Below are 25,391 nucleotides of genomic sequence, written 5' to 3' on the forward strand. Positions count from 1 at the left end.
GCAGTAGGCCTTTTTATTGATAATATATTACATGGTAATATATTGCCTATGAGCAGTATCTTAATGGTACTATTATAGTATTGTTATCAGTAGTATTATAGTCACTGATGCCAATAAATAATGCTAATAAGATACTGCAGTACAATATACATCAGATAAAAATAACAAAAGGCTTTCAAAAACAAGGAGAGAATAAGTAGCACATTTTGGTTGTAGACAACGAAAATTGTTAAAAAGCAAGATGGAGTGTATACAAACAAACCAAACATCAACATAGCTTCAAATTGATGAGCAATGCACACCAAAACATCACAAATAGTAAAAGTTAAAGTAAATAATAATTATACTTATAGAAAAACTATTTAGTTGTTTTTGTAACTGGTGAATCAAGGTTTGCTGTGGTTCAGTAGCTGGTGTGTAACTAGGCACGCCGCAGCAAGACTCAGTATTTTCCTAAAGCCCAGCCTCCATTTAAGACTGTGTTCAGAGGCGGTTCATCCTTCTTATGCAAGACACAGGATTAGGAGACTCGCACACTCTTGTCTGCGGTAGAGATAAAAAGTTCTCAACAATATGAGGGTTGCTGCTCAGCTCACTATATTCTTATAGTATAGTTTAGTAAGTAACACATCATCTTACGAACACTTAGCATACTTTACTCTAGGTCATCAAATTACCAGAACCACTTGGTGACAGCACACTCACGTCTGAATATACGAGTGACTTACTTCTACAAGTTGGCCATTGATAAGTTCTATAGTAGAGGTGCAGTTGTAAGGGCTCCCTTTCTGAATTCTTATCAGTTTACCATCTTCTTCCATGTAGGTTGTCTAGATATCAAATTTAAAATATTAGCAAATATATATTTATATATATTTGCTATTTATATATATTTCAAATATATATAATATTACCAAATATTAGCAAACTTCCTTTAGGCCCTAACACTAACTTAGAGCTGCTTGCTATTGAAAAAGACAATGCATATAAAAATATTTTAAGATTCAATGTTATACTATTTATTTATTTCTATTTTTTTATAATTTTTATGTACAAGAAAATTGTGCCAGGAAACAATATCTTTATAGATTTCAAGGTGGCATGTGAACTAGTATGTGTTATCGCCTATTACTCAAAGAAAAACTAGTGGTAGTCTGATGTCAAGGTCATAAGATACGCACCTTAAACTCCTTTCCTCCTGGCAAGGTTTCAGTATAAGGTTCTTGTAGAACAAAACTGATATGATACGATCTTCCACCACTGCTTCGGACTTGAGTGATGGTGTCTCCTTCGAGTTTCCACTCAACTTCAACTTCAGACTTTATAGCTCTCTCAACCACCTCCTCAGTTAAACCTACCAGTGATGATGTCATAAATAGGAAACTAGTACAGAAATCTTGTCAAACTAAAGTGTTGGAGAATGAAAAAAGATCAAATTGAACAAGAAACAGATATGTCATTGTTATTATGTATTATTATTATTATTATACGTATATTATTGTTACATATAATTATTGAATTGTTTTTAAGTACGTACCAAGAGCTTCTAGATAGCCTTCCAAGTTCTCCGATGCATCATTGTCTATTCTCCAAGCTCCTATGAAAGACTCTACAACTGACATGTTGATTATCTCGGCAGAAGTGGCAGTTTGACAGCAGCTAATAGAAATAAAGACAATCCGTCGCTGTTGCATGCTGCATTTATATATACAGCGCCGCTGGCAGATTGCTTGGGAATAACAAAAAAAAACATACCAAAACTGTTTATTTTTTTAATCTGATAGGTCCCCATTTCGCTTGAGATGTACATTAGTACATCCCTTCTGAACATGAGCTCTTGAGAATATGTACCATTCTATATATAGAAGTGTTTGCTTTGCTAACTCTGTTGTCTATATATAACCAATGAACTATGTCCAATCTATCTAATGCATTTATAATGGCTTCCGTAAAGAATGTAGGCTTATAAATTATGCGCTTTATTACAAAGTTGAACTTCGGCGCAAAACCTGTTTTACACTGAATGCTGTTTGAACCAAGTTTAAATTATGCTTTGATTTATATCTTAGGAAGTTATGCCCACATACACTAATGCAGGTTTCAACTATCATATTGGATTCAATGCAAAATTTGGGCAAGTAAAAGTTATCACAAATACTAATTTAATTAAATTATATTTGCGACCAAATCTTACATTTACATTGCATGAGTGGTAAGTGTTACTTCTATGACATTTACATTGCATGCATGGTAAGTGTTACTTTTATGACATTCACATTGCATGGATGGTAAGTGTTACCTCTATGACAAAATAAGGGAGCTGCGCAGACAGTATTATTCAATATATTTAGCTGAGAGAATTAAAGGAGAGATGACAGCAGCAACATCTGCTCATTACGAGCAAATGGCTAAAAGAAGGATGACACTACTTTAATCAAGAATAATTTTCTTGTAAAACATGTTATAATAATTCAGTATGAGTCCACACAAACAGTAATTGTTGTTATAGTTTTGTAGCAGACTCTAATCAGCACACTGAAAGGTTTAATGTTCTCAGCAGCAAATTATTACCATGTTATGTTTTTCAGCAGCTTTGGTAGAACTTGGTTTAAAATAGCCTAACGTTTGTCACAACTTAATAAAATAGGTGCTTTGGAATGTAATTTAGTTTTTTTAATACACAATGTTAAATAGTGAAGTCTTCTTTATGATACTGTTTATCATTACGAGCAAGATTATACGACTGCTGCAATAGTCCAAAAGTCAGCAAAGTTCAATATTACTGTAATTTTTGCTTTGCTTCTGTTAAATTATGTTTATATTACAAAAAAATTGTATAAAAAATCTTTTATTTCCAGCTGTACCTATAATAAGAAAACAACCCAATTTTTCAATGTTTTCGATATACATGTACACACTTGTGAAGTATTGTGTCAGCAATACCCTAGGGTAGTGGTAGTTGTAGCCATTTCACGAGAAAGAAAAATCAAAAAAACTAAAGCTGCATTTAGTGTTGAAGTAAATTTAAATATTATTATCAGTATAAGTTGTTAAAATTCTTGTGACATATTTTCTATAATGTTGCAAAGGCTTCCAGTCTCGCCATGGCATTCACACAAATATTGATTTGTATTAATTTGTGTTTGAGATGTTTCTTTAACCAGTCAAATTTTAGTAGACTGTAAAATATGTTAAACTAAACCACCAAAATATTGATAATTGTGTACAACTATAGTTTAAAGTACTTAAAACATTTAACATTAATTCTGTCAGCGAGTAGCATGTAACTCTACCAGGCACGTGTCTCTTCTGCTCCCTCGGTACTGTATTCTAATTGTGTTCAGTGTAAACTAGACGTAATAAATGCTTGTGCATTGTGGGATATGTCAGTTAAAATTATTTACAACTGATTAGTTCGCACATTGGCATAAAGTATATAGCACATATAGTAACATGGAATGTGTGGAATCATGGTGATTTAAAAATAGTGCTGTGTCACGTGCAGACAACTCCCAGCTCTTTGGATTTAACTTTTGGTGACTAATTCTAGCCAATAATGATTGTATAACATTTGTCTGCACAAAAAAAACTGTAAAAAGCAAGTTTTCTACCAACTAGTTTAAGCTGCATATTTTTAAGCTAGTTCAGTATTACTTAATGTTAAAATCGTTAAAGTGGGAAAGTTACAAGTCAAATATAGTTTTTTTTCAATTACATAGTCTACAATATGTAGTTTTTAATTGCATTGGTAATATTTTTTGTAAGTTTGCATGCTATACATCGTTCAAACCTTGTGTTCAATTAGCATTTGTTACTATCTGATTCTAAACAATTTGAGAATAATATAACAATAAACAAGAAAGTAGTAATGTCGTTAAGAATTATATTTCAACACAAATAAAAGCTTAAAAGTCATTCTTTGCATCAACTTATCTCCCAAAAATTTAATTTAGTACAAGCTCATATATATTAGTTACTGGGTCTTCGTGTTTGTTCAGTGCACATAGAATTTTATTATTTAGCATTATTTAGCCTTTACTCTGCAGCTGAAGCCTTCAGTCAAGTTGGGCCATTGCTTGACCACTCCTCTGGCCATTATTCCACTTAGGTTCTGTTCAACTTTCTGACACAGGAAACAGGAGGGGATGACTCACAGGTTCTGGTCTGTAATGAAAATATTTGATTGGATTCAACTAAAAATTTCAGTACAGCCATGCGAATTAACAAGCCACACTGAATACCAAGATTAGGTAGATGGAATACTGAGTCAATGCTAGAGGATCGTCTACTCTCTATTATTGAATTTACATAAAAGAAAACAATTCCTTATCAACAAATAGAGATTTTTGTATAATATTTAAAAAACTGGTTGTTAACCACAAATACATGTTTGTCTAATAATGTTTATGTAAGCTGTATTCAAATCTTCATATTAAAGTTTTTAGGTTCTCTTTTGAATATTATTGGTGGTATAGTTTCAAAAGTTGTGCTAGTATATATCTAGTTTTTATTTGACCATAATGTTTCTAATAATTAAAATAATATATATGGCAATTCACAATCAAGTAAGCTCAGCGCTAACTCATTTGTTGACTAGGCACTGTTTAATGAAGCAAGAGTAGACAACTTCAGTTATATACTCACTTCAACCAGTTGCCCATTGACGAGTTGAAAGGTGGCAGTACAGTTGTACGGACTCCCTATTTGTCGTCTGACCAACTTTCCACCTTCCTCGGTGTACGTTGTCTAAAATAAAATACAAGATGTTATTTTATTTTTAGCGATATGCGTGAAATAAGTGCTGGAGTTATCAGCACAATCTCAGCCACACCACATGCCTAAATATTGCTTACAAGCGAATAATCTACACGCATATACAGTTGAACACTATTCCAAAATTTTATAAAGCTCAAGCCTATGGTCAACTCTCAAATGAACAGAAAGCTTTGAAAAAACTAAGTATTAATCAAAAGTTAATGTTGTGGTATAAATTCATATCAACTTTTTTATAATAGAGTAAGATATAAATTCAAAGAAGTATGTATATTGACAGCTCAAAATTATGGAAGTTGATCACTATTTTACTTTATTGTGATACTCGTTCTTTCAGCAAAATTATTTCAGCATTTTCTTTTTCAAAATTTTCTACTCTATACCATGACTCTATACTTGGTATATACTTTATACTCCTCCAAGCTAGTTGTATTCTGTATGTGAGTATTTAACCATCTAAAGCTCTACTCTGTTATTATTTGCAGTTACCTTGTAGACTCGTCCTCCCATGAGAGTTTCAGTGAACTCATTTCCTAGAGTGAAGGTAGTTACATGGGAATTGCCCCTCGCTCGCATTTTATGGGTTACCTGATTCCCATCAACAACCCATTTCATTTCTACCACCTGCTTGACGGCTCCTTCGACCATATCTCCAGCCAAACCTAAAAAGAGTAAAAGCATGTTCTGATTGGAAGGCGCGTACAGAAATAGCACATGAGGCCACTCCTAATCATATTTTACTTAGAATCAAGCTAGCTTACATTAAATACATATTCCAGTTTAAGTTTCATGTCACAAACCAGCTAACAACGTTGTCAATTTTAAACATGCAAAACTATTAAGCTTATTGAAAACCTGAGAAAGGAAACGTGATTAAAAAATTTCAGTGTATTTTTAAATCAACAATTTTCTCGCAAATGGTTTCATCCATAGCATAAGCCAAACAGCTATTTCCGTTGTAACACTTTTTACTTGTTTTAGATAATCTGTAATTGTACGTACCGATGGCTTGCAGATAGGCTGGCAAGTTCTCTGACGCATTAGGATCGATCTTCCATGTTCCGACGAATGATTTCACGACAGACATGCTTACAGTTACGGCTGGTATCTCTGGTGAATAGAGAGCTGATGTAACTTCAGGTAGCAAGTGTTAGTGGTGCAGAGTTCAAAATCCACTGCTTTTATAAGTACTGAGTGTTCCACATCCTCACCAGGTGAGTAAGACTGAGCCAGTCTCCAAGCTACTGATTGGCTAGTGATCGGAAACTGTTTGGTAAATCTGCAAGAACAATCTAAAAACGCTGTTTGCCTACGTGTATGTGTTGCAATCAAAGTCTAACATTTATAGCCTCATATCGCTGCTGCTCAATATTTCTCATGAGTCCCAAAATAGTTAGCTGGCGAGTTCTATGGCTGACTGTATTTCTCACCAAACTTGAAAGAAAAACTTTGGGAAGATGTCTGTGAGACTTAAACGTGGTGCAATTATAGATCATGAGATGAAAGTTGAGTTACAGAAGATGCCTTAATTTGTATTTTCATTTATTGAACCTCGATAAAGTAATACATTAAGTTCACTATGTATAAATTGTTCTTTCAGATTCAGACAATGTTAGCCAGGATTTGATGTAAGTTTATGGTAAGTTATGTTAGGTATACACTTGTTAATAGGTGTACTATGTAGTATAGTATTAGTACCTTCACATCATCGGTCATTTGACAAGCCACAAGGTTACATGGTATTACTAACTACATTATACATATACATATGCATATATACATATATAAGTATAAGAAGTACATTATCCTTACTTATATTTTAAAGTAATTCTATGACCAAACGTAAATACAATGAAGTAAAATCCAAACCAAATTCCAAATTCGACTTTCCAGCTAAGTTTCTACTGTAATCATATATATACATGTATAACAAGTACTATTTGCTCCAATTTCTTGTAGAACTCTTTTCTTTTAGTATTACTTTACTGGATTAACTTATAATATAGTAGAACCCTAGTTGTAATGATATATACCTATATATAACATATATAATATTTATGCATTGAGGCATTTGAATTTTAGGCGAATGCCCAGCGCTGCACAAGTAATAGAGTAATTACCTAATGAATTTGAGTAACTTACCTAGAAAGCTAAATCTTCACTAAAATACTTACTAAAACACCTGTGTTTTGGTACACAATTGTTACGTGTAACAGTCAACAGTGCTAGTTATTAACCTCAAGCAAGCGCTTCAAGTGTGAGTATCTTAACCAATGTAATGACTATTTGCCCAATGAATCTGTTGTATTCTGTGTAGCCTAATGGTTAAATTTGCTGCCTTTAAAACTGGAGGTCCTGAGATCAAATCCACCGCTTGATTTTAATTGTTATAACTAGACACACGGTTTAACAAAAAACAAACACATAGATTTATAGACTTAGAATATATATATCATAAGTATATCATGTGTATATATACATATGCATATACATATACATGTATATTTTCATAGGTTTCTTAAGATGGCAAGCAGCCAGAGGTTAATTGCAGATCCCCTTCTTGAAACATGCTGTGAAACTAACTTCAAACATAGGACGAAGGTTAACCTTTAAACCACAGTAAGCCCTGAATGACAGTAGCATCGCTGTAAAAAATAAGTGAAAATCAAAAGGGCTGCTGCATCAAGCTAGTTGGCCCACATGCTGACTACGACTTCCCCTTTGCACTCAGCTGTGAGGTTATCTAACTTTATGATCTGATAATGGGCAGCTCATCAGTAGAACAGCGGGTGTAGTAGTGCACTCTCTGGCACTCTCCATGTTTTGCTGATAAAAGCCAAGAGACCTGCTTTTTTGCTTAGGGACTAATAAAGAGACAAGATTACCTACCGAATCACTTTCAAAATAAAATTGTTACAGCTCTTGCTTGTAATTGGCTGGTTATTTTATTTAGACTTAAAATGAACTGGAAATGCGCATGAAAGCACAAATGATCTGCGTAACTGAGATAGTAAGGGTCCTCCTCAAACTTATTCCCTCATCTCGTCAAGAACTCTGTTTATAGAGGTTTTATTCAGCCTATCATCTATGGCATTCGTTATTTATCTATATTTATATAAATAAATATAAATAAATACACACAAACTCCAAATGAATGGATGGTGCAAATAGCAAGATCAGACTGTGCAAAGGGTGGCAATGATACCAAAGTCTAGAAATTGGCTAAAAGGTAAAGCAAAATCTTTTTTCTCGGAACAGTATAAACTATAAAGCCTGAGATATTGCACTCTCTCCTCCTTTACCAACCTGGTAGATACAGTTCTGATACGAGGGTGGTCAGTAATATACAGCACAGCCTTTGTGTATCTGTGATAGCACTGTCTTAGGATATGTACTTAAACGAATGAGCTCGCATCATGGTGACTGGTTAGTAAGCTTGATATCGCTGCCAGGGACCTTCTTATTTCGGTCAGCAGTCACTCGGTGTTGACAGCAGCAGTGATGGTTAGTAAAACAAAGAATTTAAGCACGCGTGGAAACAGCAGTCTTGAATGCAAGTTCATAGGAGAGACAGTGTGAACATGTGATAAACGTCAGGCTGGGGCAGGTGGTTAGTACATTATCTATCGCCTAGTAGGAAATTAGTTATATTTGCAAAGTACTGAAAAAAGAAATATTTTCAGAATGCTTCAGAAACAATCTAGTCTTTTTCGAATCGTTAATTATTCACATAGCCAAGCTACAAAAATGTTTAGTCTTAGATAATTTTGGAAGATTCTAGAAGTTTTCAATTGTAGACTAACACATATGTAACAACCTGCCTGTGGCAGTTCTTATCCATTCACTTTATCAACCTTTAAAGGATTTAGCCTTAAGTCTATATCAAAGTTAAATTACTTTTTGCTTAAAAATACCTACGCATCATTACTAGCGGTAAAGCTGATAAGTTTTAGACTACGAAATGTGTTTGCAGATGATGTGAAGCTGATTTGAAGCAAATGATTTGACAAAACAATAACATGCCTTAGCAATCTACTTTTTAACCATCTCAATTTTCTAGTTCAATTTAATTTATGTAAATTAGATGCAGCAGTTATGATCAGTTTGTGCTAACAGGTCATGATTAACCATTGTTAACCATGTTAAGCCTTGTTAACCATGTTAATCCTTGTTAACATGGTTAACAATGATTAACCAGGTTAATCATGGCTCCTGTTAACCATGTTAACAAGGGCTAACCATGGCTAGCCCTTGCTAACCACACTAACCCTTATTAATCGTGTTTCACCATAAAAATTGTTAATCGTTGTACAACGGTTAACAGTTTTTATGGTTGCAAGGAAGTTTATTCAAAGTGTAAATAAAAAAAGTCAAGTTTTTTTAGGCGGTTTGTAACAAATATTTTGTTAGCTACTCATACTTGTATTCTAGCAGCTTTGATATGATGTCACACATGTGTGTCACATGTGTGTCACACATGTGACACACATGTGACACACATTGTGTAAAGACATGGTATAAAGACACATGTTCTTTATACCATGTTAAAGACATGGTATAAAGACACATGGTATAAAGACACATGTTCATGCAGTCTTTATACCATCAGAAGTGACTAGCCAAAGTTCTAAAGAAATGTCATATCAGAAACCATTTTTATGGAAGCCTGTTGTCATAAAACCAGGAATGTTGGGTAAGTTTATAATTTGTGGTTGCAGCGCTTCTTGAAAATATTTTCTTTCAGTAAGTTCGCTTTCATTTGAAGATTTTATTTCAACTGTTTTTATAATTTATGCTGAAAGCTAACAATAACTTTAATGAACTACATTATATGTAAATATTAAAAACGCTCAATTAAAGTTGGTTTACTTCTACAATTATGGTATTCTATTTTACTCAGAGAAGCTTAGTAACAAAATTATCGACATAAATTTATCTAAAAAAAAACTCTGTTACAAATAAAAGCTTTGAATTTTGAAAAACATTTTTTATAGAAATCTCTACTGTGTGTTCTAAAGAAGCCCAGTGACAGCTAGAAAACCTAACATCTATTAGCAGTAGATGCCCCATGCCTGGAATCAAAACCTTGTAACAAGTGAACTAATATTTTTCACCAGTGAGCAACGAGCGCCGGTGATTTTGTTGCGAAGTTGAATAAGCTATTAAAGTACACTCGGTATTTTCCCATGTACAGTAGCCAATACGGCAGCAGTAGCCAATACGGCAGCAGTAGCCAATACGGCAGCAGAGCTTGGAGCGGGGAGAGTCATTTAGTCGAAGCTGCAGGAGGATATGATGAGATGGTATGATGAGATGAACCAGAGCAAGGATGTGGGGGAAAGCATTAGCTTTGTGCAACGTCCTGCCTCTCAGTCTCATCAGCAGACAGCATCCTATTTCTCACTGGAATTTTTCCATTCTGTAAACGGAAAGAACCTTCATCTAATGGTGGAATGAGTGGCCAAAATCATAGCTGAGAACTATGGATAATATACTGGCATCAAGATATGGTCTACAAAGGTTAGGCTGTTTGTAACCTTGAGGCTAAAATAGATAAGGTCACAATTTATGTAGACAGAGTTCTAACAACAGCGCTGGGTAATAGCTAGCACTCTCCCCCCCCCCCCCCCCCCCCCCCCCCGTAGCAAATATTGAGTTAGATACATATATACAATTTAAACTAAATTCCTGGCCTAAAATTTCTAATGAAGGAATTAACTTAAATTATATTAAATATTCCCATTTTGGTGTGAATTTCGTGTCAAGTAAGCCAATGGTTATGATGGGTTTCAATAAACTCATTGAAGGCATTTGTCTCTACATGTCAAACCAATATTGTTATATACAGGAGCTGGTAGCTCCTGAATGATTTCTTGAGATGCCAGAAAATCTCGTGATAACATTACATGAAGTCTTGAAAATTCAAACCCTAGTAAAGAAATGTATTTAAAATAGACATGACAACTTCATCAATACATGCCAGCATCCATCAGGGTAAGGAAGGGGTATTAATCAGCTCGGCACTTCATGTATATCACTCTTTTGTAACTGGTCATTAGTCAAAAATGATTGTCTTATGGTTTTGGCTTTACTATTGACTTCCACATTGCTCTGTTCTCCAGATAGAAAATGACAAAAACCATTACAAATGAAAAATACTTTTAGCAAATGATATCTAAATATTTACATTATTATGTTTTTGTATTTTATATCGCCCGCTTTGTTTTACATGATTAATAAAAATTCTGATTTTACTTTTAGCAAGTATGAACCAAATAATGCCGCAGTAAAGCAAAGTTTATTTTACGGCCAGACCTTTCTGCTCTGATTCGTACTGTATTGCATTTCATTATACCATATTATATTGCATCATATTATGCTATATAACACCACATTATATTTATAGTATTCTGCAATATTATATTATATAATATGTTATATTATATATTCTATGTGAAGCTCTCATCAGCTTACCGTTGCACTTCACAGGAATCTAACAACGATTGGATGAGCAGCCTTAGTACTGGCTCCATGAACAATAAAACAACAAAAGTCACTATTAAATGATAAGTTTAAAGACATGCTAATGATTTCATAATTTCACCATTTCGTGTCCAACCTTTTCTTCAATTCTTCAGTAAACTGAGACAATCTTATGTGAAGTTATACTAACAGTTTTTGTGTCATTGAGCGGATGCCAATGGAACTACTCAAACAGCTGCTATCAACAATCGAAGGCAAAGAAATGACGAAGAGGTGATGTCAGATGCTACATCCTAGTTGTGTTGAAAGTATTGCATAATGTGTACTATTTGTTTCTAGCCAATCACAGACCTTTAACGCACATTTCGTAATCTTGCAAGTCAATATGTGGAACATTCTCTGGTCTATATAAAGCCAGTTGGATCTAGAGTGGAATTATTAGTTCCTGAAAGAAGAAGTGATACGCATCCATTTGAGTTTATCGTCAGAATGTCTGTTGTTAAGTCTCTAGTCGGCACATGGAAGGTTGACACCAACGCGTCAGAGAACTTAGGAGCCTATCTTAAAGCCGTCGGTGAGTCTTACTATATACGGAAATTTAATCATTTTATTTTTAATAAAAAGAGTTATGTCAATGCGATGCTAAATTGCATAAAAAGTCTTATAAAGCAATAACTGTCTGAGGTAATGTTTGATATAAAATATTGACAAATATTTAACCTAGCCAGCAAATGTATTTATATTATATAGGGTGGCAACTGATCAGAAAAGCTCTTACACGTCTTTTGAGTTCTGAATATGCACTTGAAGTAGAAGCTACGACTCTACATATGTTCTATTTAGAACACGCATTCTGTTTAAAGAATATTCATAAAATATTTATATATTTTTATTGATTTGTATTTAGGCCTGACTGGGGATATGATTGAGGGAGCTTCCAAGTTGCCGGTAGAAATGAAGTGGACTGCAAACGGCAATCAGATTACCCAGACAATGAAGGCCAAGGGCAACTCTCACAAAACAGTCTTCACCCTCGGAGATGAGTTCACCGAGACTTTGGCAGGAGGTCGTGAATACAAGGTGACCAGTTCTCAAAGTATTATGCGGAGCTTTCTCTTGTCTTTATGCTAAAGCTTTTCAAATTCATTAATAATGATTACTTTTCAAAATTTATATTAATTTGTAATATGGTTACTTAACCAACAATAGCGGAATAATCCACAAAATGAAGCAGATTCAAAATCCAAGCCAGTTGTCAGAAGCATGTGTACATTCAGAATTACCCAGCACGTGAATCACTTCTCTGATGATACTAGCAGGTGTAACAACTAGCCTTGGATTATTATCAACACATTAAATATATTTCTTTTTTACATATACCGTAATAAATTTTTCGATTTAATTCGTTTAATTAAATTGAGCTGTGGTACGATATCCTGTCCTTCCCTCATTGTACTTACCACCAGTTCGGACATGCTGATGCCAACACCGATGCCATCTTTCAGTTGACTCTGATTTACATATATGCAGTGCATGGAGAACCATTTCACAAAAATTTTGCTTTTTTTCACTCAAAAAAAATATTTTTAACATCCATTATGTCAGCGATGCCTCATATTAAATTTATTTAAAGAGAGTCCTGGGTGTAGTATTAGTGCTCAGGCCTTGCGTATGTCAAGTGAATTAGTTTATTGGAGTATGAGCAAGAGGAAGGAGAGAAAAGGAACAATTCTGTGATTAATTGGCTGTATGCATCTCCTTAGCCACCATACCTGTTGTGTGATGTCTCAAGCTGGCATGTCATGTCCAAACACCCGCTAATAGCACATTTATACGATATATTCTCAAATCCATGTTTAATATAGACTGAAACTATTTTCTAGACGACATTCACTGAGGAGGGAGGAAAACTGGTGAGGAGACAGAAAGGAACTCCATTCAACTCCACCTCTACTTACCAAGTAGTTGGAGGCCAACTCGTGGAGGTAGGAAGACAGAATGCGTATTTGTCTGATACAGTGAAAAGTCTTGTCAATAAATAGCAACAATTTGTAATACCACAAATATCATTTACTAGAACGTAAATGGGTGATTACGAGCTGATTAGGATCAAAACTGAGCAAAAAGACGGCTAAATTATAAAAATGTACTTTTTTGAAGATTTAGGCTGTTTGAATATTAAAGTACAAATTTTGAATCCTTGAATTGAAAATTTTTGAATTGGTATGCTATAGATTTATTACTTTCCAAGATTCATATTTTAGCACTATAAAACTTTATTTTATGGCATTTTGGTTATCGCAACTAACCAAGCATTTACTGGTATGTTCGTAGACAAGGACCTGTGAGTCATCTCCTCCTGTCTCCTGTGTCAGAAAGCTGAACAAAGCATGAATGGAAGAAAGAGTCGAGCATGTGATCGCAACAAAAGCTTTCGGCTTTGAACTTCTGCTAGATTTATGGATAGCTTCATCACGAACATGTTGAAGTCAAGTTTTAGCTGCATTCTGTAATTTTTGTTAAGGTTTCCTTGTCTCTTTCTTCAAGCGACAATCTCTTCAGAAATATACATGTTAATGTTTTGAATAGTGATTTACCTTGAAAGAAAGGTGGCCAGTAAGCACAGCTATATTCCTTTGCTAAGTGTTTGTTTGACTTTGTGAAAGAAGAAAATAAAGCTATTCTACAGTTATACCACCCTTATTATCAGTGATGTAGTGTTAACCTTTTTTAACCATAACTGTAAAGTTGAGATAAGTGGATGTAGGCGATCAAGAGTCGCAACGCGACTCCACCACCACATAGTGCCGGTTGAAACAACTGGGGCCTGGGCGCGCTGTAAGCCCCCAGTGGGGTTCGGGGCGAAGCCCCGGCCGCCAAAGCCAACAGGACGTTAAAATCATGTATATGATATGAGAAATGAGCACGTCTGTAATAATAAATAAGTTGAGAAAATAATAAAAAATCAATGCCTTTGTCCTTTAGTACAAATGCTGACTGCCATTGGTTTGCTGTAATCTGATCTTAGCCTTTGTTGTAGACAACCAATTAGGATCACAATCTTGTCATGTTACATGAACATTACATCACTGTATTGTACTGTATGCTGCTTTTATATTGAATGACCATTGAATGTCGACTATAATGACATTAGTGTACTTGAATCAATAAAATTGAGTTATAATTTACATTGAGAATTGGCAGTCTAAAATTTTTAAACCTTAAATATAGTTATACTTAAAAAACACACAAATTTTCTAACCATAACTTAGTTATGGAGAGTTAGGGTAGCACAGCATCACTGCTTGCACGACATCACTGCTTATTATATTATATTACCCTCATTCTGTTGAGATTACTTCAGAATAATTCAAATTTCAATAGTTTTATACACGACATACAATGTAGGTATCAGCATTCCACCTGTTTTCAGACCTCAAAGCCCAAGATACTGCACAAAGCAAACTTTTTGCTTTCCATTGATTAATGCTGACAATAATGATTTAGGGAGAATCTACTTAGGCAGCAAAACCTTTGAAACAATAGGTTATAATTATACTCAGACTGTGATTGTAATTAAATGCAGGCAGCCAATTAGAGAAAATCTTTATTGGTAGACTTATGATATAAACTACAACAAACCAATTTTTTTGGGTCAGCACTACTTGGAGAGACCAAGGCAGCAGCTAGTGCTTAAGGTTGTCGTTCATATGCACTTTTATAATGTTTAAATTGATAAGGTGTCAGAAGAAACAACAACTTTGCATATTTATGGCAAGAACTTCCATATAGGTTCATAATTATGCAGCAAATGAGAGCACATGACACTTCAAGCAACCATGTGAGTTATGCGAGCCTAACCGAAAGTTTGTTGCAATGAATAATCATTACTGGCTCAGTTAACAATGACCAAATTTGGTGTGTCTATTGAACACTTTAGCCAAACACACACACCATGGTGCTGACAACTCCCAAAATGCATACCACCACTGAACAGGAGTTATCACACTATTTTTCTCTTGCTCTCATACTCATCGATTGCCTTCTGGGCGCTGTCAAGCTGTCGTTGAGCTCGTTTCCTTGTCTGCTCTTTGAAGAAGGGAAGAGAGTCCTCTACTATATAGTCTACTGACGGCAGCCGTAAATTGTATGGCTGGAAATATTCTAGAATGTGGTGGGTTGTAGGAAGATCAAGATTGTACTTGTCTGACATGGCGATAGCTGAGTTCTCTTTCGGATCATCTTTATGTTGATTGAGCATTTCAACGGCGAGCCGTAGTGGTATCTTGCCAGGTGTAGGATTGAGGGGTTCAAGGTACCCGTATTCAGGGTCTACCACCTACAAAGGACCACAGCTTGTACTCTTCAAGGCCAATGAGCAATAACAGGACAAGCGATTAAAAAATATCATTCTGTCTTCATTATTATTATTAACTGAGAGATTGACCACAGTTTGGGATAATGGGTATGTTTGAATAATACTAAAACATTATTAGTAAATATTCGAAGTTCCAGCTGAACTAAGTAATATATATTAGTTCAATCTGGAGTATTAAATAAGTGCAATAAAATCATGCATATTATAAAATTGGAGTTATCTGTCTAAAAGAGAGGATACACTAAAGATGTCAAGCTGCAAGCTTCTTCACTGGCAGCACCTGTTATTCTGCTGCACAAGTGCTAACAATGCATTATTTATCAAAAGGCTGGTTCCCATCTAAAGTTGCTGTCAGCAAGTAATTGCATAAGATTTTATGGTAACTAAAGATAAAAATAGTGTGCTGCTCTTTTAACTACTTTTGTGGCGTTGCTAGTAAATCGTCGATCGCTGTAAGGTGACATGATACCTATGGGTGATACGACCAGCTGACCAATCCTAGCGATCTATATAATATTTAGAATATTAGAGATGCTATAAAAAACGAAATTTTATTAGGACTAAGGTTTTATTAGTACTAAGGCTACATTGCCTAGTAACCTATTTACAGTTGTCATACCATGCCATATAATAGGTGAAGGCCTAAGGCTGCATTGTCTACCTAGTAACCTATATGCATAGTAACTATACAACACCAGCTCATAGATGGAGACCTAAGGCTATATTGTCTACCTGGTAACTTGTATGCATAGTAGCCATACAATGCCATCTCATAAGTGGAGGCCTAAGGCTATATTTTTACCGGCAAACTACATAAATGACGTTTCATTAATGCAACTAACTTTATTTATCTACATAGAATTGTAGCATTAGACCACCATAACCACAAATATAGCCTCTGCTATAAGTGTTTACATCTCCCAAAAGTCTGCATGAACTGATGATGTCAGCTAAAGCAAGGCGAGTTGGCAGCAAGACAAGCATCTTTGCTGTAGCGTATTGAGGTATCTCGAGTAAGAATTCAGCCAAAAAAAACCACCTGAAGATGTTCCACTACCTCTTTGGATCTGACAAAGCAAACAAACAGAAATCAAAGACCCCGAGAAACCGTGACAAGCGCAAGCCAATAGGTAACCTTGGCATTGACTGTCTAGTGGCCAATACTTCAATAAGGCCTTGAAGTTACCTTGAAGGCCTTGAATGTCTTATCTTGTGATTTCCAGAGGTACTGAGTGGTCCTTATGCCCAAGCATTTGGCAAAAAGATATCGAAGTCGAGGGAGACAACAAAAAGGTCAAGGAGTTCAAGATCTCTGACCAGTGGAGAGAAAAGAAAGAATGTGGAGAGAAGTCAGTCACTCAATACAAATGCTCGGGGGAAAGCGTCAAAAGAAGGGTATGTCATAGACTCAATTAACACCTAAAACTTGGCACTGCCAGTACTGCGATAAAAAAGCAGTCAAGCCCTGATCATACGAGCTTTACAACGGAGTTGCCTACTCAACAATCGATATGAGTTGACATTGAGACCATCTATGTGGATAACAGCGATAAATGTTGGTTATGTAGCTATTGCTAGTATTGTGAAGTGTATTGATATGTCTGCTAAAAAACTTGGGTTTGATAGAGTTGAGCTAAAGCTAGGAGTCCAATCAGAGAATCACTCTATGAATATACACAAGATTAGTACTAGCAGTCTAATCATAGCATCACTCTATGGATATACACAAGATTAGTACTAACAGTTTAATCATAGCATCACTCTATGAATATACACAAGATTAGTACTAGCAGTTTAATCATAGCATCACTCTATGGATATACACAAGATTAGTACTAGCAGTTTAATCAGAGCATCACTCTATGGATATACACAAGATTAGTACTAGCAGTTTAATCAGAGCATCATTCTATGAATATATATATAAGATTAGTACTAACAGTTTAATCAGAGCATCGCTCTATGAATATGCACAAGATTAGTACTAGCAGTCTAATCAGAGCATCACTCTATGAATATACACAAGATTAGTACCAAGTTTAACCAGAACATCACTCTATGGATATGCACAAGATTAGTACTAGCAGTTTAATCATAGCATCACTCTATGAATATGCACAAGACTAGTACTAAGATAGGTCAAAACTAACCTAGATTAACTAATAAAGATAATGTTAAGATTTGAATTTATTACAAAAGATATTACATGTGTATGTATACTTTGCTTATAACCCCATTGATCATACATGCATTGTGTGCCTGTTGCTCATGCATGCCTTGCAAGTGTATACATTATATATACAGTATGTATAAATGCGTTGGATTGCATTGTCTGAATTTCTCAAGTAGAGATTATCCATATGGTATATGTATTGCCCACATATGCATCATTCATGTATACATTGTTCATGTATACATATTGTTCATGTATAAATTGTTCATGTATTAATTGTTCATGTATAAACTGTTCAAGTATAAATCGTTCATATATACATTGTTCATTTATGCAGTGTTGATATCAGTTTGGTCACATATACACACTTAACATACAGTACATATTGCTGAATGTGGAAATCGTCTTCTCCTAAATAAACTACCTAGATAACAGCCTATTACATCTTAGCTTTAACTAAACGTTCAACTCCAAATGATTTCATCTTCAAGCTTGATAAATGGAAGGCGGAAAATTTAACTTGAAAAATATAAATTCAGTACTGATCTTAAACTATGAGATCTGTACAATCACGAGTCGATACATATAAACTATGAGATCTGTACAATCACGGGTCGATACATATAAACTATGAGATCTGTACAATCACGAGTCAATACATATAAACTATGAGATCTGTACAATCACGAGTCGATACATATAAACTATGAGATCTGTACAATCACGAGTCGATACATATAAACCATGAGGTCTGTACAATCACGAATCGATACATATAAACTATGAGGTCTGTACAATCACGAGTCAATACATATAAACTATGAGATCTGTACAATCACGAGTCGATACATATAAACTATGAGATCTGTTTAATCACAATTCGATACATATAAACTATGAGATCTGTACAATCACGAGTCGATACATATAAACTATGAGATCTGTTTAATCCCAATTCGATACATATAAACCATGAGGTCTGTACAATCACAAGTCGATACATATAAACCATGAGACCTGTACAATCATGAGTCGATACATATAAACCATGAGATCCGTCCCATCATGAGTCGATTCACATAAAACAAGTTGGGAGAGAGACATGAAGCCCTATCGTCCTATGAATGACCATTTATGCTACAGGATGAGGAAAAGTCCCAAAGAGAAAGCGCCTGCTTATCCTGTGAGGTCTTTAGGCAGCCTGCGAGCGAGAAGCAGAGGAGAGTTAGAGGTGAACTATTGGCACGCTGCCTGGCAGATCAGCCAACCCAACCGTGAGTCTAGCAAACAGATGAGCTTTATTTATTATTTATTTCAATTGAATTGGCAATTGACAAAGGTCGCCAAAGGTCATTTAGCTATTCCCAGTAAAAGCCTCATCTGATCCCTTGATGATCTTTTGAATATTGGCAGAAGATTGAATAGTTTTGGTTTATTTGTATTTGATAAAAACTGTGCTGTCTTTGACAAGACAATATGGAATAGCGAAATGATAATGTAGAAACAAGAATTATGTTTAAAAACAAAATCAGCAAACCGAATAAATACAAAGTTAACCCAATTACCATTAGAATTCGTATGGAAAGTATGTCTGAAGGATCGACTTCAAATAATAAACGACTGTTATTGCAATTGCCAAGTCAAAATGTGGTGTACTGCATAAAGACTCTTTACCATTTAGTTGTAGAAATTTATTTTTACGGTTGTGAAATGGTTTCAACTAGTGAAGAATTTAGTTTTTGTGTTTTAAAACTTGTTGTATTAGTTACATAAGAGTTAACCTTGAAAGATGCAATTACCTGTTACTATATAGATATACCGTCAACATGATAACTTTTATATATCAAAACTAAACCTGTTCGGCATTGTTTAGAGAAACAATATTCTGAAAGTTTCTAATAGCCCTTTCCAAAGACACCTGATATACAAAGCTCAGCTCAACTTTATAACATATTTATTAATGGCGGAGTTTTGAATTCCTCAATTGGTCACATTCTAAGTATACACACTACTTCACCATTTCCCCAAAACCAGGAAAACTTTGGCAAATTCCAATTCAATCGAAGAACTGGCATCTAAGCCAGATTTGACATGAACGTGTCTTAGCTCGTGTTTGCAACGGTCAGGGCTAACAGTCTGTCTACACGAGTGACATAATGTGAGCCAGGCTGCATCCATTTTTCTAATTTATTTAAAAAAGAAAGAGAATGAAGCAGACACTGCCCTATAATAGAGGAGTAGATGCTACCTGACTCCTGTCAACGGGTAGCTTCTTCTTAGACTTCAACTCCGGATTGTCACCATCACTCTCCACATACACCTGCTTCAATCTGCCGTCTAGCTCCAGGTGTTTCTTGTGCATGACATTATCTTCTGCCAGCACAGACGCCTTATTTCTCGCTTCAATCGCTGCCTGCAATGTGTGATAACTTACAAATGGCGAGGCAACAAGTTACTACAAAATTAATTTAATTTTTTTAATACATGTAGATAAAAACAGTCAGTGAAACAACGGTTTTGTTGTGTCACATTTTTCATGCTGCCAACTATGTGAATCTCTTTTCTGTTTCCTGGATTTCTCATCTAAGTGAGCTATTCTGCAAGCAGCCAATGAAAATATTGATAAAGCCTTACCTCAGTAGGATAACGAGGCGCAGCTTTAGCGACCTTCTTGCCTTTTTCTAAGACCTTTTGAGCCCTTGCATCGACATTGTACACTCTAAATGGTCTTCTGAGAGCGGCACCCATGACACCTGTCATGCGTTGTCATGCTGAAATCATCCATTCAATATATTGTACAAAAAAGGTTGCCTAGGCAAAGATACATCTTTCTCTTAAGGAGTGTGAATTGTGCCTATTCGGTAGCTCTCTCATAAAAAGACATTTGTCCTAATCACGTTTAAAAGACTTAGGTCATAGGGTAGGTCATAGGATAGGTCGTAGGGTAAGTTAATGGTCACGACACAAAAATTTACATACCCAGAACAGCTTCATCCAAACTTGTACCAGTTCGTAAAGTAAAAACCTTCGTACTTACATGCATGTTGTCCTATTTAAACAAAGCAAACATCGATTACCCAGTTGAAGTGTAATTTCATCGTGATTAGCGATTACGATGTAATGCCAGAAACATATTGTAAAAGCTAAACTTCAAATAATATTATAATGAGCATAAAAGTATGTTTAAGTTTATCCTAAACACTAAAAATGAATTAAAACCAAAACAAAACAAACGTTGGATGTTTGCTGCAAAGAATGACTAACGACAAAACAGCTATAAAGAGTGAGCTCAGTGCTAATTTTATTCACCGACTGAATTAGATGATTTTCAGCACTTTAAGACGGCAACGGCAAGCATGCTGCAGAAGTGTGACGGCTATATAAAGCCTTAGCTCCAAACTAACATAAAAACAATACTTGATAAAAATTACACATCGCCCAATTCACGCCGAAATCGTGGCACCCAGGTTGAAGAAATTTGTTCCTCTTATGAGTTCTCTAAGGCGACAAGACGAGGATGGAAGTCGGCAACAGCTATCGCCAACCCTAACCAGCGAATTTCGACGAAAAGTAACAAACTGACCGTATGTCATACGCATACTGTTCATACTAAACTATAATTAAGCACAATAGGTTTTAGTTACATTAGTTCAACAACAAAATTGTAATATTGAAATGTATGTTAATATTACAGCAATATTTTGTAGTATAAGTTGTACATTGTCAAAATAACAAACAATCTATTAAGAACCAAATATTAAACTGTTCGTAAGTTGAATCTTAATGCACGATGTGAGGTGCGCTTTCGTTCTTGTATTGTCGGCGTTTAGATTGTGTAAGTAATCGGCGGTTATTCTTGGGAACGTTAATTTTGTTTTTCATCAGTTTTTATATTTCACCTGTGGCTGGTACGCAGTTTTGATCTACACGTCTTGTTCTTATACAAAACAGCATTATTGCTATAAATTATGCATTCAAATTGATTTAAAAATTATAGAAACTTTCATTACGCAGGATAATTTACTGTATAAGTAGCAGCTAAAATTACTCAAGCTTTTACAGTAGTGGCTATAATTATTATATTTTGCATTTTATGTGGTATATATCATATATGTGGCTTTTTGTAATTAAACCTCGATTAAATAGAGTTTCTTTATTTCTGATTTTATTTGTCATCAAATCCAATATAGTCAAATACCTTTCAAACTCAAAAGTGGGTAGTTTTTTGTGATTTAAAGTGTCTTTAAAACTTGACTGGAATGTTTGTCAAGCTACCTTGTTTGCTTGGGGACAACACACTTCAGGTTGTTAGCTTGCCCCATAATCAACCAGCAAGACTGTTTTGAATTTTTCTGACAAATGTTTTCATACCATATATAGTGCAGGCTAGAAAGTCTGATTTTATGATATAAAGAGTCATGCCTACACTATTAATTACTGCGTTCCTCGGCGACATAGTTTTTAATTCCAAACCCAAAATCGACACTTGACAACTCAGACAGACTTATCAGTACAGTAGTACATTGTTTAACTGTTGGTAAAGTAACAGAGTTTGTTTGAGTTAGTTGAACTAACTCATATCCGAGCTTGTTTAGTGGTTGGCAACCTGTGCTTTGCTTCTTGCTCTTGTAATATTTGAAAGAAGTAGTATAATAATTGAAATAGATACTTACTTTCACTATTTCAGGATTTGAGTAGCATTTACTCATGTGTACTACTTGCATTTACATGCTGCTGAATCTAGTTAAATTTGATTTGTGTATATGTGTTCGTATATGTGTAAGCTGTTATAACAAGTCAAACCGCTTAAGTGAGCATCTTAAATAATTCATATAACAGTGATTTGGTCTAAATGTCTGTGCAAATTATAGGATTACACCTACTTGCTTAATGCAGAAGTGTTTGATAAAATCGTAGATGAGTAGACATGTCTTTTTGCAATAGTCAAAATTTATTCAGCTATGACTTTTTTTGTATAAATTGACTATGATCACGTGACAAAAGGAATTTTTTCATGGTAACATTTAGTATTGTCAATGATATATCATTGGTATTGTAGATTTAGTATCCACAATGGAAGGAACTTCTCGCTTGGTGCGTGCCAAGTTTGCATTTAAAGCTACAAACAACGATGAGCTGTCATTTAGCAAAGGAGATACAATCACTCTGACTCAAGCTATAGATGGTGGTTGGTGGGAAGGGACCCTGAGTGGCAAGACCGGCTGGTTCCCAAGCAATTATGTTATAGAGCTTAAAACAGGTATGTAGATATGAAATATATAACATCAAGAATCTATATGGAATATATAACACCAAGTAACGATGGCTATATTTTTACCACTCAGACTTCCATTGTAGTTGTTTGAGCTCTTGTCTTAGCTATTAGACAGTATAATAATAAATAGTGTGTTTAGATATATGCCTTCTAACTTCTATCTATGAGAATTGCATTGCACAATTTTAGCTATTTGTCACATTTCCTGTAATAGACTCGGCTTGCACATTTTGATCAAATGCATCAGCCAGGTTATTCTTCACCCAAATGATTTAATATCTCATAATTAAAAATAAGTTTTGCGGAGCTTTAAGTAATCTAAGATTTCAACCCATATGTAAGTGTAATTGGATTCATGATTGAGTACGTTAGGCTTTACGGCTAATTAGTACTGAGATGATATTTATGGCTCATCTGCGATGCTCAAAATAGGTGTTAATGTCTTTGCTCTCGGCTAAAGGCAATATCTAAAACCAACAGTAGCAGTAACTTTAGCTGTGAACAAGTATAGATTGCAGCAGTAGTAAACACCAACTCTAGTCCTTATTACTACATTAGCAAGTAATCTTTGTACTATCCAGCATACTGCCTAGTAGTAGTGGTAGGAGTAGTAGTAGTGGTGCTAATAGTAGTGGTATTAGTGGGAGAATTAATTGTGTGTCTATAGCGTGATTGGCTTTAGTTGTGAGAAGTGAAAAGCATACAAGTGTGCAACTGAGCAGCTTTGATTAAACTCAATTCAGTTTAGCAGGTATAGCTCGTGTTTGATTGGACAATATATTATTGCTTAGTGTGATATTGGCTCAACTTTTTTGCAAGAAGTTAATTCTGTCATGAATCAGAATACAATAAATAGAATCGCACAACCGTAATAAAGGAAATAGCCTGAACAACTTTAGTTTTCTAAGTTTGGTCGTGACCCATGCACCCACTCGCTACAAACTTTTGTTGTATTGGCTGAGGTTGCCTCAATTTGGTTGCTATGTGGCCATAGGTTTCCAGTAACTTATAATTTCTATTAAGCTTGTCTACATCTTTCCTATTATTCACAGAGTTGACTAATATGATAAAGGGGTACACAAGATTCTTATTGGAATCTAGTCGGGAATCTCACACCATTGTATGATTTGCACATTTTTAGTCTTTGCATTTATTAGTTTGTATGCATCTCAGCTGCAGCTGCCGGTGTTATTCTGGTCAGTATTAGGCATACCTGAGGTATATAGTTCAAAATTAAACTCACATCTTCCCGGCTATGCATGATGGCTGCATTTCCATCGGCTACACTGGTTAGATTCAGGCAGCATGTCATCAGTTTCAATAAATTTGGTTTCACATCGAGCCACAACAACTGCAGTTTCCGAAATTGACAACTGCCATCCTGCATGTACATGTGTTTCTGATAATCTGCTATCAGTTTCTGGCCGATTTCTGTGATGACCAATCTGCGTCGCATATGAGGGCTTCGACCATGCTACACTGCTGATAGACATTTCACGCGCAAATATATTCGTTATTCCTATTGGTTGTAAGTGCATTACAAAAACTCTACATACATTTGAAAAGTTTAAACAAAGTTGTTTTGTAAAAAAGTGAAGCTCTAAGCATGATCTGCTGTGATTGGATACTACGGCCAAACTATCATCTGCAAATTAAACAAGTTCAATATACAATTCATTGAATTTCTGAGCACATTTTATCCGGCTTAAAAGGAATGTTTTTAGAAAGCTGCTCAGTGATATTCCTTACATCCTTAGATACATTGACTGCTTTGATAGGTTTAACCTCATTACCTTTCTCTGACTAACTTCTGATTTATTTTCAGATGATGTTGTATCCTTATCTCCAACCGCTGCTGCCGTCACTGCTTTTACAGACATATCTGTCAAAGAGCAACACCACCTCCTGGTAAGTGTCACGTTGTTAGACACTCTTGCTCTGGTGAAAGCAAAATTGTCTCTATTTGAAAATTGATTTTCAGGGTTGTTGTTTTAATTAAGAGCAGTATTCCTGGTATTGACACTGAGTTTCCGAGACTGATAGCGTGTGCGCGCTGAAGGGGACATTCATCTTATAAATTCTCGCTAATAAATTATTTATTCAACTTTGTGTATTCTATTAGGGTTCTATCATCACAGTATTTTGTGTGTATTTTCTTGTATACTGTCAGCAACGAAGGAATACTGTGCCTGAAAACATATCTTATGACAGCATCAAGTACAAGCTTAGTGAGACACAATATCATATACCTTCAGTCTTGAATTACAACTTTTAGCAGCTGAATCAACCTTTCTGGCAAATATAATGCA

General features: G+C 35.2%; 5 protein-coding genes across 6 annotated transcripts in view; 2 read left to right on the forward strand and 3 right to left on the reverse strand.

The window, feature by feature from the left end:
- On the reverse strand, window positions 1-1,658 carry LOC137406432 (fatty acid-binding protein, liver-like). The gene is made up of 4 exons (XM_068093017.1): window positions 1,538-1,658; window positions 1,182-1,354; window positions 729-830; window positions 1-543 (listed from the first exon to the last, which is right to left on the reverse strand). Exons 1-4 carry the CDS (start codon window positions 1,620-1,622, stop codon window positions 484-486), a joined length of 420 nt encoding a protein of 139 aa, XP_067949118.1. The 5' UTR covers window positions 1,623-1,658; the 3' UTR covers window positions 1-483.
- A 2,208-nt stretch (window positions 1,659-3,866) lies between these two features.
- Window positions 3,867-5,934, reverse strand: LOC137406359 (fatty acid-binding protein 1-like). The gene is made up of 4 exons (XM_068092927.1): window positions 5,776-5,934; window positions 5,263-5,435; window positions 4,645-4,746; window positions 3,867-4,164 (listed from the first exon to the last, which is right to left on the reverse strand). The coding sequence occupies exons 1-4, from the start codon at window positions 5,858-5,860 to the stop codon at window positions 4,105-4,107; spliced, it is 420 nt and encodes a 139-aa protein (XP_067949028.1). The 5' UTR covers window positions 5,861-5,934; the 3' UTR covers window positions 3,867-4,104.
- Window positions 5,935-11,706: 5,772 nt separating this feature from the next.
- On the forward strand, window positions 11,707-13,948 carry LOC137406354 (fatty acid-binding protein 1-like). Its single transcript, XM_068092925.1, has 4 exons — window positions 11,707-11,830; window positions 12,164-12,336; window positions 13,140-13,241; window positions 13,591-13,948. Exons 1-4 carry the CDS (start codon window positions 11,746-11,748, stop codon window positions 13,648-13,650), a joined length of 420 nt encoding a protein of 139 aa, XP_067949026.1. The 5' UTR covers window positions 11,707-11,745; the 3' UTR covers window positions 13,651-13,948.
- A 902-nt stretch (window positions 13,949-14,850) lies between these two features.
- LOC137406331 (protein NDUFAF4 homolog) lies at window positions 14,851-21,162 on the reverse strand. 2 transcript variants are annotated; one of them, XM_068092898.1, is made up of 4 exons: window positions 21,117-21,162; window positions 20,442-20,578; window positions 20,056-20,220; window positions 14,851-15,595 (listed from the first exon to the last, which is right to left on the reverse strand). In XM_068092898.1, the coding sequence occupies exons 2-4, from the start codon at window positions 20,565-20,567 to the stop codon at window positions 15,260-15,262; spliced, it is 627 nt and encodes a 208-aa protein (XP_067948999.1). In that variant the 5' UTR covers window positions 20,568-20,578; window positions 21,117-21,162; the 3' UTR covers window positions 14,851-15,259. The 2 variants fall into 2 exon arrangements, with proteins under 2 accessions (XP_067948999.1, XP_067948998.1); XM_068092897.1 differs by lacking the exon at window positions 21,117-21,162 and having other exon boundaries at window positions 20,442-20,731.
- A 157-nt stretch (window positions 21,163-21,319) lies between these two features.
- Window positions 21,320-25,391, forward strand: part of LOC137405766 (rho guanine nucleotide exchange factor 7-like) — a 46,612-nt gene continuing 42,540 nt past the window's right edge. Inside the window, exons 1-3 of the mRNA XM_068092154.1 lie at window positions 21,320-21,391; window positions 22,873-23,067; window positions 24,908-24,990. Of these exons, the coding sequence (XP_067948255.1) occupies window positions 22,881-23,067; window positions 24,908-24,990 (270 nt within the window). The 5' untranslated portion in view covers window positions 21,320-21,391; window positions 22,873-22,880. The remainder of the gene's footprint in view (window positions 21,392-22,872; window positions 23,068-24,907; window positions 24,991-25,391) is intronic.

This window comes from Watersipora subatra, chromosome 10, assembly GCF_963576615.1.
Source record: "Watersipora subatra chromosome 10, tzWatSuba1.1, whole genome shotgun sequence".
In the NCBI taxonomy this organism is placed as follows: domain Eukaryota; kingdom Metazoa; phylum Bryozoa; class Gymnolaemata; order Cheilostomatida; family Watersiporidae; genus Watersipora; species Watersipora subatra.